The sequence below is a fragment of the Carlito syrichta genome, unplaced genomic scaffold, assembly GCF_000164805.1.
Source record: "Carlito syrichta isolate Samal-C Ts95f unplaced genomic scaffold, Tarsius_syrichta-2.0.1 Scaffold303076, whole genome shotgun sequence".
In the NCBI taxonomy this organism is placed as follows: Eukaryota; Metazoa; Chordata; class Mammalia; order Primates; family Tarsiidae; genus Carlito; species Carlito syrichta.
In genome coordinates, this window is record NW_007247172.1 from 195,568 (window position 1) to 209,215 (window position 13,648).

General features: G+C 35.0%; 1 protein-coding gene and 1 long non-coding RNA gene across 2 annotated transcripts in view; both read right to left on the reverse strand.

Moving 5' to 3' along the window:
• Nucleotides 1–7,499, reverse strand: part of LOC110595605 — an 11,031-nt gene extending 3,532 nt beyond the window's left edge. Inside the window, exons 1-2 of the long non-coding RNA XR_002481936.1 lie at nt 7,252–7,499; nt 4,199–4,453 (exon numbers count right to left, since the gene is read on the reverse strand). This is a non-coding gene — a long non-coding RNA (uncharacterized LOC110595605). The remainder of the gene's footprint in view (nt 1–4,198; nt 4,454–7,251) is intronic.
• Nucleotides 5,000–7,563, reverse strand: NAP1L2 (nucleosome assembly protein 1 like 2). Its single transcript, XM_008057629.1, has one exon. It carries the CDS (start codon nt 7,173–7,175, stop codon nt 5,784–5,786), a length of 1,392 nt encoding a protein of 463 aa, XP_008055820.1. The 5' UTR covers nt 7,176–7,563; the 3' UTR covers nt 5,000–5,783.
• Between the last annotated feature and the right edge of the window lie 6,085 nt (nt 7,564–13,648).

The window sequence follows — 13,648 nt, forward strand, 5'->3', positions numbered from 1 at the left end:
TCACCTCAGCCTCCCAAAGGCGCGGGATTACAGGCTGAGCCACCGAGCCTGGCTGGTAATGATTATATTAATAGTCACTTAATGTTTTAGGAATTATTAAGTGACAGGCATTGGGTTAAATGCTTGACAATCATTTTCACGATGAATCATCAAAGCAATCATATGTCATAGACACTACTAGTTATCATCATTGTATATAAGGAAATTTCTGACAAATGGGATTGATTAGTTTGCTCCAGGTCACATTATATAAAACTTTCATAATAGGGAGAAGAACCCAGAAAAAAATGACATTTAAAAAATGCAAATAAATAAATAAATAAAATCTATGATTATTATGTGAGAAAAATAGGCCATCTTAGCAAACACTACATTACAGAATATTTAACAGAAAATAAGGTTTAATTATTCCTGCAATATTTTCACATTGTCAAGCTCTATTAGGACTTTTTTTTTAAAGTTTGGCTCAGTTGTTACAAGTTCTATGTCAAAGAGGTAACAAACCTGACAAAGGAATATAACCTATTCTTGTGCTAGTACCAGGCAGTTTTAATAAACATAGAGGCATGTTAATCTTAAGCAAGCTAACAGCATCATTCAGTTTCACTGAGGGCAGTGTAGTATGGTGAATAGAGCACAAACAATGAGGTCAGACCTGAAGACTAGTTGAATGATACTGGCAAGTTACTATGCCTACATCTCAGATTTCTCATCTGAAAAATGAAGATAACCACCTCATTCAAATGCACTCTAGTGAAGACATAATGTTGACATACTCTACAAACACTGTGTTAACTTATAGTAAGAGTATGCAAGTTTAATTCTGGTACATGAACTGTAAATGCCTGGCTAACGTGGGCCTCAAGAAGGAAAAACTTTTCAATTTCTCCTAGTTATGAAATAACAATTACCTCGTCATAGCGGGGGAAAAGAACTCATCACAAGTCGCTCACTCGCATCCCTTATCCATAAGATTATTGAAAACCTCTAGGTAATATTTTAGACAACATAGATTATTGGCTAATAATTATTGTCTAAATATTTTTTCCACTCATTACTGTTATATTCTGCAATAACACGTGCACATTCGTGCACAGATGTGAGCATATACACATATAACACATACAAAATATCACTTTGCATTACCTTGTTTCACCTTGAAAACTGATGGAAAAATAGTAAATGAAAAAACACTCATTGATGTTTGTTTCACCCGTTGGGAATTTTTCTCTAAGTCCTGTGTGTGTGTGTGTATGTGTGTGTGTGTGAGAGAGAGAGAGACAGAGAGGAGAGAAAATATAGAAATATTTCAAATGTGAAACTAAAAATGTAATAGAACTGTATAGTTACCTTTACCATTTTCATGAAGTTGCCTTGTGAAATTTTTATTTAAGCACTAATCTTACCAAACAAGCCTTAAAACTAGGATAAATGAGGGAGCCTTTATGAGGATTCAATCTCTTCTCACCTTCTTCTCCCTCTCCCCCTACACACGCAGGCACACGCCCAGGAAGAAAAGTTTTATAGGGACTGGGATTCTTTATAAGGTGTCATTGTCTCTTCTCATACACTTCCATCCCACTTCACGCCCCATCCCACGCGTGAGCAGGCACAAACACATACGCACACATACACACGCAGAGAGCCAGCCAGTGGGGGGTGTGGAAGTGTGTGAGAGCGTCAGAAGGGAGGAAGTGGGTTATCCATTGGCTACATAACCTCAGGAGTTTTTATTGAGAGTTTATCAATACTGAGACTAGATCAAAAAATGAATCATTAATATTTTTTCTTAAAAGAAAGAGATTGTCTCATTTTAAGCATTCTTTTTTTAACTTTAAAAACCTGTGCTATTTGGTAACGAATTTGAAGAAAATACATTTCAGTGATTCAGAGGTATGTTTTGTATAAGGTTACTCTTTGTATTTCTTTTAGAAAGATTTTCTGCCTTAAAATAATCAGCTTCACGTTGCATATATATGTGGTAACTGAAAAGTCAAACCTGTTATATGTCTATGAACAACTTTTAATTTCATGTGGTTTTTATTTTCTATATTCTTTTTTTCTCTAATTTTCAATATTTTAAATAAATGATACATTTATTGACCAGTGAACAAATGACCTGTGACGAGTGTTAAGCTTAGTATACACAAATAAAATGCTAATGAATGTACTTGGCAGTGAGGAAGTAGCACCATACTCATTGTATTTTTCTTTTTATTAGCCAGGCTTGTCAGTAACATAAGTACTGATACTAAACTTGCCACTTAGCCCCCTTTAACACTTGCAGATATCTTAGAGATTCTGTCATCAAAATGCAAACTATATGATTTCACTTTTGTGCAAATTAGAAGCAAGTTAAGGGAACAATTATTAATAATTTAATAATAAAAATGTACTTCATCTTTACCGTATTCGTTTTGAGTATTTTATAGATATAAACTTATTAATAAAAAGAATAAAATATATACATATATAGCATTTACGTGTCATGCATAGTTCTAATTACTTTACATAAACTAATTGATACTTCATAATAATTTTATGAGGTAAATGCACAATTATTACCATAATTTTATGGACATGAAAACTGAGATGCATCAAGTAACTTGCACAAGAACACCCAACTAGTAAGTTACAGAATTGAGATTTGAATCCAGGCAGCCTGATTCTGAAGACTCGTCACTCTGATACATGATGTATAACATTAAATATTGTAGTTTGCACTATAAATCACTATGTATCCAAAAATAAGAATTTTGTTGTATTTGTGTTTTTCAATATATTCTCTAGGAATACCAAAATTCTGACAAGGCCCAATAGCCATTTCAATTACCTTTTAAAGACTATATAATGATTAATTTTTAAGGACACATATAAGGAGAATTAAGATAAACTATTTTTGTTATACTTCAGTCCTAAATCCTAGTACAAAAAAGTCTGGTATGTAGACTGAAGCTGGTAGCCTACCCTCAAGGTCTAAATGACTTTTATACTAGTATAAACAAAAATGGAATGAGCCTCCATCCCACCACAAGCTATAAGAGAAAAGAGAGCCTCAAATTCTATCCCTAAGAAGAGGCAAGAAACCAATAGCAGTTCCTAACATTAAGAAGTTGGCCTGGCACTCACAACTAGGTCATGCTATTCTATTGGACATAAACCTTTTCATAGAATACCAACTTGAGACAAGGTTACTCCAGAACTATAATAAAATGAGACAAAGCAAGACCACTTAAGTATTCCCAAGTACAGATGAAAACAAGGTCACTGTGCTATCCACAAAATACCAACCCCCACATATAGGCTAAAATGAGCGACTACATTATCTTTACCAATTACAGTTCTACCTTTGCTCTAGTCTCCCTTCTCTATGGATAAGATTTATTGCACTACCAATTATAAAATTGCCCCCACTTTCTATCAGCATTCAATCTAGAGTAAACCCCCTTTTCCTTAGACCCTCTACCAAATTTTACAACCAAAGCCTAAATCTTGCAATGTTTTCTCTAACACCCACTTACTGATATATTCAACGAATGCATACTCTCTCTGTGCAATGAGGAATAAACCCAACGTGTTCAACTGTAGGTGTGTCCCTGCCTTTTGCTGGAGGCCATTGACATGAGAGATATACCAAAAAGAACTATCCTGTCTTTAGGGCAAGTCCAAGAAAGGGACAAGGGGGACTGCAAAAAAAAAAAGTACTGTACCTCTCTCTGAAATAGCAGGAGAGATACGCCAATGTTTCTGACTTTTTAATACACAATAACAGTAGACACAATTAAATGGGGCCTAATCTTTGTGTAGGAGGGTCTTGGGAGGAGTTAGGAATTTGAGAAAGGTCAAGATTAATGGTGGTGAAAAGTGTGAAAAAAAATCTATATTTACCAGGTATACATTGGAAGTATCTCCTGATTTAGGGTCTTTTATAACAGTAAGTAGTCAAAAATAAAAAACAATAATAATAAAATAATTTTTTAAAAAAATAGTAAGTTGTCTGTTTCCAAATATACTGTAAGTTATTGTAACCCCAGAGAAAAGCAAGTGAATATCTCCTCTAATCCCTGGGAGAAAGATTTAACATTAGAGGAGGGTCCTGTCCAGACAGAAAAAGGAAAGGAAAATTTCATACCTTCCTTCCCAGTTGATTGTATAGATGAGACAGAAATATGAAAAGCAGGTACTGTTATAAACTTACCTCTCTGGACCAAAATCTGAAGGAAGAGGCATGTTCGATAGTGGAAAAGTTAGTCACGAGCAGAAGAGATTCTGCTCCACTTTTGGTTTATAATTCTATGTGATCACATCACTATCACCTGGGCTGGAAGAGTGGCTAGGCAGTAATAATGAAATACAGTTAACATTTCCTAGCTACTTTCAGCTTCATTGTAGAGTGGAAGGGACCAAGAAGTTTCCTCTTGTCCTAGGGGGATGAATGCTATCTTCACAGAATCTGCCAAAGAGAGAAGCCAAATCACTGAATTTCTACATGTTATGAAGGCATAATCAGCTCTGAGTCAAGGCCTGATCAATCACATTCCATTTTTCTCCAGTGAATGCACTCCTCCTTTTCACAACGTCATTAGGTAATACATCCAGATGACATTGTAGAAGGGTAGGAAATAAATATGAAATACAAAATAACACACAAGAGCCTGTTATTTCTAAAGAGTACTGGAATTATTAAACAGCAATGAATTTATTGGATTGATTAGAATTGAGGATTTTGTTTCCCTGCAACTTTGTGGAGTGGAGGTGGACTCAGGATTAAGATCAGACCAGTTATAAACATTAAAAAAGATACACTTTATGTGAACATCTTAATATAGTGTTAGTAAATTTGCATGCATGTATAAGCACATACAATAATAATTAGAAAATAAAATATTAACAGTGCTTATCTTTGGGGTATAGGGGTTTTGGTTTTAATTAATACATTTTTAGCATTTTCCAAATGTCCTACAAATGAATATATTACTTTTATATAAGAAAAGATCAGTTTTTAAGCATGAAGCACTCTGGAATTTGTATTCATTTTATTTTGCAATGAAAGAACATGAAATATCTTTTCAAAATGCTAAAGTGACCACTTTCAATGAATGATTCAATATACTATAGGGAAAGAGAATTATACACAGTAGTGCAAACTTTTGAAAATACTGTAATGATCAATTCACGGATAAACAATAACTCAGTATGATTAAGTTTCATTATTTATCACAGTCACATAAAATACAAGAGCCTATGAACAAGCTGTTATTAACAATAAATGTGATTTTGCCTGAAATTCTTAACCACATGCAGGCCTCTTCTTAAGCAATCAAGTTTTAAATTCTGTTGTATTTTTATTGCGAAATGAAGCAGGCACAACAAAATTAAAACCACTAGCTAAAGGACTAAAAACACAAAAATGAAAAATAAAACAATAACAACAAAAACCCTTGGGATGCTTCCCAAGATTTACTTTCCAAATATTGACCTCATTTAGCATTTTTGATAATAGTCACAGCCACAGATTAATAGCTACATGACAGAAGCACTTCAGAAGGATTAAACTACACAATACAATATTAATGTCTTAAATAATTTGTCACAGTCTACATTTCTTGAAAACACTCTACTACTAAAATGCAAGGTCAAGTTAATTAGTATTTGAACTTGTGTTATATTTCTCATACATATATTTTAACTGAGAATACAAGAAAAATACAGAACATAGGACTTCTTATATCTTGAGTAACTAGATCTGGGGCAGTTAATTTCAGGGCCATATATAACCTGTTTTAGCGATCAATGTCTTCTACTAATGCCTCAAGATTTTTGCAACAGGCCTTAACTTCCTCAATAGCAGCCATCCAATTATCATAAATAATTTTGTCATAAATTGCATCATTAACTTCCCTAACTACCCCCTCCTGCTGAGATTCAAGTGCATCACCTGAGAAAAATAATACTGATCTTGGGATTACGTAAGTACGTAAATTGTGACCAAGTAAAAAATCATCATTTCCATCCCTTCCATTTGAGCTGATTCCATGAGGAGAGAAAAAATTGAAGAATGAATCCTTGGGAAAATCTTCAGTCACAGTTCGAATTGTTCCCCAGATCCGGTGTTTCTGCTTCTTCTTGATGGTTTTCAAAGTAACATTCTTTCCTTCATTCCAATCTATCTCACAGCCTGTGGAATACTCAATTGCAGTTCCCCTATAGGGATGAGGATCATAATATGCTAGCCTTGACTTCAGCACATAGGTCTTTGTCAACAGCTCATTTTTGAAATATTCATTAGGTTTGAAGTGAAATTCCAGGGTGAAACTGAGAGGCTCACCAGGATCTGAAAGCTTCACTTTAATATCTGTCAAGAGCTTCAAAATAGGTTCATCATATTTCTTAATCAAAGGAGTGAGTGTGTCAACATTTTTTAAAACAGTCAGCCAAAAATCAGGAATTCCCTTAGGATCCTCTTCTTCTTTGTTGTCGTCTCCAGAAGCCTCAGTGTCATCGTCGTCATCGTTATCATCATCATCATCATGCTCAATAGCATAATCATAATAATAGTCCTCATAACCATCATCATCATCCACATACTCATGTATTATACCATCCTCATTACTACACATCTCTTCCTCATCATACATTTCTTCATCAGCATAGTCCTCAGAATCTGATTTATATTCACATTCTTCTTCTGTAGGCTCATAGATTGCATTGATGATCTGACGTCTTTTTTCCAGTAAAGGTTGATACATTTCAGCAAACTTTCTTTCAATGTCATGAAATTCCCTCAGGAACTTAGATTCTAAATTGGCCGCTCTAGTTTGAAGCTTTTTCAGGGCTAACACACGGTACTTAACTTTCACAGGTAGACTTTCAACAAAGTCTGTATCCAAAAGATAACCGATAAGTCCTTTTGGACGGTCTGTGTCTGAATCCTCATCAGTATCTACATCTTTTTCCCTGTCTTCCCCGGACCCAACGGCAGCATCTTCACCTTTTCCCCCTTCTTCCTCTAGCCCAGCCGCGGCTTCTTCGCCGCGCTTCCCATCATCTCCAGGCCCAGCAGCGGCATCTTCACCGCACTCTCGATGTTCCCCCGGCCCTTCCATTATTATCTTTTTGCCAGCATCTTCTTGACCGGATTCTGACAGCTCCTTGTGGTCGGCTGACTCGGCCATTTTTCAAAGGACAACACACACCTAAGGTGTTTATCACTGAGATCAGGAGACCTGACCTCCGCAGGAAAAGACTCACCGAAAAATCAGAAGCGGCGGTGCCCGAGGCGGAGGTGGAAGAAGCAGTGGCGGCCGGACTGAGAGAGCGAAGATCGAGGCTGCTGACACGGATAAAAATCAGTGCTGAGGCTTTAAAAGCCGTACTGAAACAGCGGCGAAATGGGCTGAATGCAGAGGGCGACGATGGCTGCCGTGACGGGTCCTACGGGAGCGGGCCAGAGACTGCAGAGCGCTGCAGTGGGCAGAACTCCTCCGCAAGCGGCTGCTGCAGCAAGAAAAAACACTGCTGCAATGTGATTACGCAGTTGTCTCTTGACTAAATTTTCTTGGTGCAAATAGCTTGCTGCGTCACCCCTTTCCCGCCCACAATTCTGCTCTAATTTCATTTGCTGGGCTGTTGTGATTGACAAAGCCTGAGCCAATAAATTATTAGATCTATCAAGTTTCCAACTCTGCTCACCTTCACAGGTTCTAATATGGCTGATTCATTCGTCTCCCAGTCATCCCTGGGGAGTTTTCTAGAAACTCAGTATGTTTATTAGTTTATCTATTCAACTTTTAACCGATATCTTACTTTTATAATTTCCAAGACCTAAGAGAAAATGTCAGATAATGTGAGAAGACAAGGCACCCACCCGTACTAAATCAACCTCTGATTTTAGCCCGGGGAATTGGAGAGGGGAGAGATAGGTGGAGTAGCTTATAGAACAAATGCTTGAAAGTTTAAAAACACCCAAAATTAGCACTGATGAACTTTGAGTGGTGTGACTGCCAGTTATTTAAATATGTTATATTCTATTTTTCTGTATTTTTCACAAATTATTTGATTTTAGATTGAAAAATCCTCATAACATTTCCTGTGGGGGGAGGAGGAGGAGGTGAGATGGGAGTGGGGGATTGTGAGGGCCTGTGATGAAGAGCCAGTGTGGTTTATATAACTATGTGACTAGTGAACACTCCAGACAATAAACCTGTTGACTGACTTAACAATAACCCCAGTCCTGATACTGACTTTCTACTTTTGCCCTTCTTGATGCTGGGTTTAAAAGCCTTAGGAAAAAGCCAAAATGTAAGGTAATACTTAATTTTTTAAAAATCGTAACATTTGATTGGCACTTTTGAGTTCATTAGAAATAATCTAAATTTCAACATTAAAGAAATGGTAAATTTTTCTCTCGCTAGTAATCATTAGTAATATTGATTTTGTCCATATTTCTAATGTTGATCACTTATTTAAAATTTTTTTTAATTTTAGATGACAATTATAATTTTCCTGATTTAAAGTATAATTTGTGTTACTATCACACAGATTAACACTGTTTGCACATTGTAGTTATTTCCAAATTCTGTCAGTTTGTAGGTAATTTTTTTCTTTTAATTATTTTACTTCTGTGTACCGTGTATTATTATAGGATTTACAAAATTAAATTTTTAGGCTTATATCTCAGTCTGTTAGTTTCATAATTGAATCTTGTCCATTCTAAGTTTCCTTTTCTGGTTCTGTCATTGTAACATTCCCTGTAGTTTTCTGATAGTAAGTAACATATATGTTCAATTGTGAAAATTTGGAAAATGAGGAAAATTTGGGGGTGTGATGAAAATCACTAATAATCTCACAACTCTTTGAGCACCAATGTAGACATTGTGATCCTTTTTCTTCCAAATGGTTTACATACATGTTTCTGTTTAGGCTGAATGCTTTTTTTAAAGAAATAAGACTGAAATAAACATTTTAATAAAGTTTTCTCTCAGCAAGTCCCAATGGTATTAAATCCTTTCCAACAATTTGATTTTAAAATAAAATTCATTGTTATTTAAATATATTATGTAGGTCAACTAAATTATTATAAAGGACAAAGAGAAAGTCTCTTCATTTGCATCTAAGACTGAGGAGTCCTTAGAGTCATATAGGAAGTCACAGGAAGCACAAGAAGAATGATGTGCTTTATTACATAAACCAAAAAAGATATGATTCCAAAGGCATAGACAGCAAAAGAAAAATAAAGGTAAACTAGACTTCAAAATTAAAAACTTTTGTGCATCAAAAAACACTATCAACAGAATTAAAAGGTAACCCTTGGAAAAAAATATTTGCAAATAGTATATCTGATAATAATAGACTAATATCAAAAATATACAAAGGGCTTCTACAAATCAATGACCAAGAAAGTCAAAACAAACCAATTCAAAAATTGGCAAAGATCTTGAATAGTAAGTTCTCTGAAGAAGAGAAACAAGTGGTCAATAAGAACATGGAAGGGACCATTGCCAGGCCATTGAGGCCATTGGACTCTGATGTGTCCTTGTGCTCTTTGAGCTATGGCTGTCACCGTGTTTCCTGGCTTTGGTCCCCTCCCCTACCTTGGGGGGTGAATCTCCTCTTTTTCTCCCTCTCTAGTTTGCTTTCTAAATAAACTATATTTTCTAATCTAAAAAAGAAAAGAACATGGAAAGATGCTCAGCATTACTAATTAGGGAAATGCAACTCAAAACCACCATGACATATTCCACCCATTAGGATAACTATTATATACATATAAACCCATACTCAGAAAATAACAAGTGTTGGTGATGATGTGAAAAATTGGAACCCTTGTGTATTGATAATGTAGATACCCTTGTGTATTGAAATGTAAAATGGTACAGCCACAATGGAAAACAATATGGTAGTTCCTCAAATCATTAAACATAGAATTATCAATGAAACAGAATAGAGAACCCAGACATAAATCCACACATTTACAGCTAACTTACTGAAGCAGCTGGAGGAAAGTGTTGCACAAACTTGATTCTAAAATTATGGAAATAGAAAAGAAAAACAGTTGGACAGTTGATTTTTATTCTAAAATCAAACTACAAACCATTCTAAGTATTTATTTATAAGGATTCAAACCTGCTTTATTCTCTATAAATTATAATATACAAAGGTAGCTGTTTTAATGACAAAATTCAAGCAGTACTAAGGAGTTTGTGTCAATGGACAAAAAAGTGTCAGTCCCTCTGGTCAGGTCTCCAAAGAGCAGCACCCAGGTCAAAGGGTGTTCTGCCTGTTGTGAGGTCAGAAGTGCTGTCCTGTTGACCTTCATCTACTCCAGCTACTTGGTCAAGTGGTTTTTGGTCATTTCCATTTACTCAACTTGTCCAGTGCTGTTCATAAACTCTCATTGTAGCTTTCTCTTTTCTACTTTCCGTTCATGTTCAACTTTCACTAATTTGTCTGTTGACATCTCCCTGCATTTTTATGAACTTCCAATCTGAGCCTTTCTGCAGTTCTACCAGGTTACCTGCTGTGCCATCATTTTTGGAAGTCTCCTGCTGTTCTTCCTCTAACTGTAGCTTCAGTTTTCTAAGCTGTGACAGTAGTAGTTCTTCTTTTTATCCAGCAAGTTTTTGTAGCTTTACTGATTTAAAGTATAATTTGTGTTACTATCACACAGATTAACACTGTTTGCACATTGTAGTTATTTCCAAATTCTGTCAGTGGCCTTTTTTCTGCTGACTCCAAGACCTAAGCAGCTTTTTGAGACACAAGAGTGATGGCTTCAACCACTAGTTCACAATTGCTTTGTCACCATTGGGAGTGCTATTAGGGATTATAATCAAGTTATATTTATCAACAAGTTCATCTTTTTGTCAAAGACCTCCTCTGAGTTCATCCATCCTAAGCTGTAGCATGCTACACGTTTCTACCTTTTTAACATTTTTTAATTGTTCTTCATTTTCTCTGTAAAGTTCCACCATCTAGTCCTCCTGTTCTTCAATACTATCTCTGAGAGTATCTATCTGATAGATCCATTTTTTTTCTCCTTAATGTGTACATTGAAAACCATGGCTTTCTTGAATTTCTCTTTCACTTCAAACAAAAACAATTCAATTAATGAGGTGTCTGAACCTCTTTTAAGCTGCTAGTATCCCTGCTTTCTCATCTGGATAAATGTCCACTTTAAAGGGACTTTGGCAGAGACATAATTTCAAGAAAAAAACCTTGTGCAAGTTTTAGCACACTGTTTGTCAGATTTTTTATTCAATTCTTTTTTTTGTTTGTTTCAGTTCTCTCACATGTATCTCTGTTGCTTTTGCCCAGACAACTCATTTTGCTGCCAGCCTTGCCTCTGTCTCTCTGACAGTGTTACTCAAAGCTTCATGTTCTGCAGGAAATTGGGTTTTCACAGATGTTCTTTTCTTTCCAGAACCAAGAGTTCTCACCTTTTTTTCTTTTTCTTTGTTGTTAGTCTGCTTGTAGATCTTTATGTTTATTATTTAAATCCAGCTCTAGGCATTATAAAACAGGTATCTATGTTTTCCTGATTTAATTAATTGCTACAAATAACTAGTCTTAGTACAATGTCAAAGATTCTTCTATTTCTCTGCAGTATGCATTTATTATGTGTAACTAGATACTATTAAACAAAAATAAGTCATTTTCCCCCGAATTAATGTCATAACTATGGTTGCAATTTTGAACAAAAGTACAAATAGATAATCAATATAGAAACAATTAAGGTACTATGGTTATTAAAAATAATAAAATGATGCTTTCTTATGTAGACATTCTGAGTTAGAAGAATACTGAGGTGAGCCATCTGGTTAGATTATTTTACCTTATTGATGAGAAATCTAGTACCTGACTTCCATTTTGTTTTCTCAATAGTCTTTTAACTCTGAAAGTAATTTCATTCTGCTTTCACCCCATCTCTGGGAGTGGGCTGTGGCTGGGGTGAGGCCATGGTTTCCCTGCACCTTGTCATACATCTCTTGACTATTGGTGTGTCTTCTTTGGACCAATGTCTATTCATTTCCTTTGCCCATTTATAATAGGATATTTTTGTTTGTGTGTATAGTTAAGTTGTAGTGGTTTCTTATATTTTGGATATTAACTTTTTATCAGATACATTGTTTGAACATACCTCCCCATTCTGGAGATTATCTTTTCATTTTATTGATTGTGTACTTTACAGAGGTTTTTTACTTTGACATATTTCTACTTGTATATTTTCACTTTTGTTGCTTGTGCTTTTGCTGCCAAGAAATCATTGCCAGTGCCAATGTCCAGAAGCTTTTCTTTTATTCTTTTTCTAAAATTTTTACAGTTTCAGGTCTCATTTTTAAATCTTTAATTCATTTTGAGTTTAGTTTGTGTATGGTGTGAGATAATGATCCAATTTCAGTCTTTTGTATGTGGATATCCAGCTTTCTCAACACCATTTATTGGAGAAGTTCTTTTTCTATTGTGTATTCTTGGTATCCTTGTCAAAGATTAGTTGATCAATATGTGTGTGGGTTTATTTCTGGGCTGTATATTCTGTTTCATTGCTCTATGTGTCTGTTTTTATGCCAGTACAATACTGTTTTGATTACTGTAGCTTTGTAACATATTTTGAAACCCAGAAGTGTGATTCTCAGTAGTGAAACCCAAAAGCTTTTTTCTTGCTCAAAATTATTTGACTATTTTCAGCCAAAATATTTTTTTGGCATTTTTTGTGGTTCTACATGAATTTTAGATTTTTTTCTACATATCCAAAAGCATCACTGGGATTTTGATAAAATTGCTTTAAACTTATAAATTACTTTATTAGTATTGATGCCTTAATGCTAAGTCTTACAACCATGAATATGCAATATATTTCTGTTTGTTTATGTCTCTTAAAATTTCTTTCAGCAATGTTTTACAGTTTTATTGTAAATTTTTTTTCTCCTTGGTTAACTCTTAACTATTTAATTCCACTTGATGCTATTGTAAATAAAATTTCTTTTTTAGATTTTCTTTTATGATTCCTGATTGTTAGTGCATAGAAATGTAACATTTTAGTTTGTTGATTTTGTAGCCTACCTTTTTATTGAATTGACTTACTATTGAATTTACTTATTAGTTCTAACATCTTTTTTCCCAAAAATTTTTAATGTTTTTTACATATAAAATTCTATCATCTGCAAACAGAGATAATTTTACTTCTTGCTTTTCAACTTGGATGAATTTCATTTCTTATTCTTGCTCTTACAAGTAGCTTATTTCGAATATCCAGTTTCTCAAATGGTCTCACCCCAACTTCTCCTCTAAGCCTCAGATCATCTGTTTTATGTCTTCACCTAGAATTTCTTGCCCCAAGCATCTGTGGGTTTGTAGGTCTTTTGTAGATTTTCACATTTTCTTTGCTTATTTGTTTGTTTGTTTGTTTGTTTGCAGTCAGTGTCTCACTCTATCATGCAGACTACAGTGCAGTGGCATGATCACCAGCTCACCACAGCCTCAAACTCCTGGACTCAGGCATCTTTCCATCTCAGCTGATCCTTCTACCTCCTGAATAGCTGTAACTACAGTCATGAGCCACCACATCAGGCGAATTTTTTTTTTTTGTAAAGATGAGGTTTCCATATGTTGCCCAGGCTGGTCTCAAACTCTTGAGCTCAAGAAATCC

Coding starts and splice junctions, on each gene's coding strand:
- NAP1L2 (XM_008057629.1), bottom strand. CDS start 7,175: ATGGCCGAGTCAGCCGACCACAAGGAGCTGTCAGAATCCGGTCAAGAA.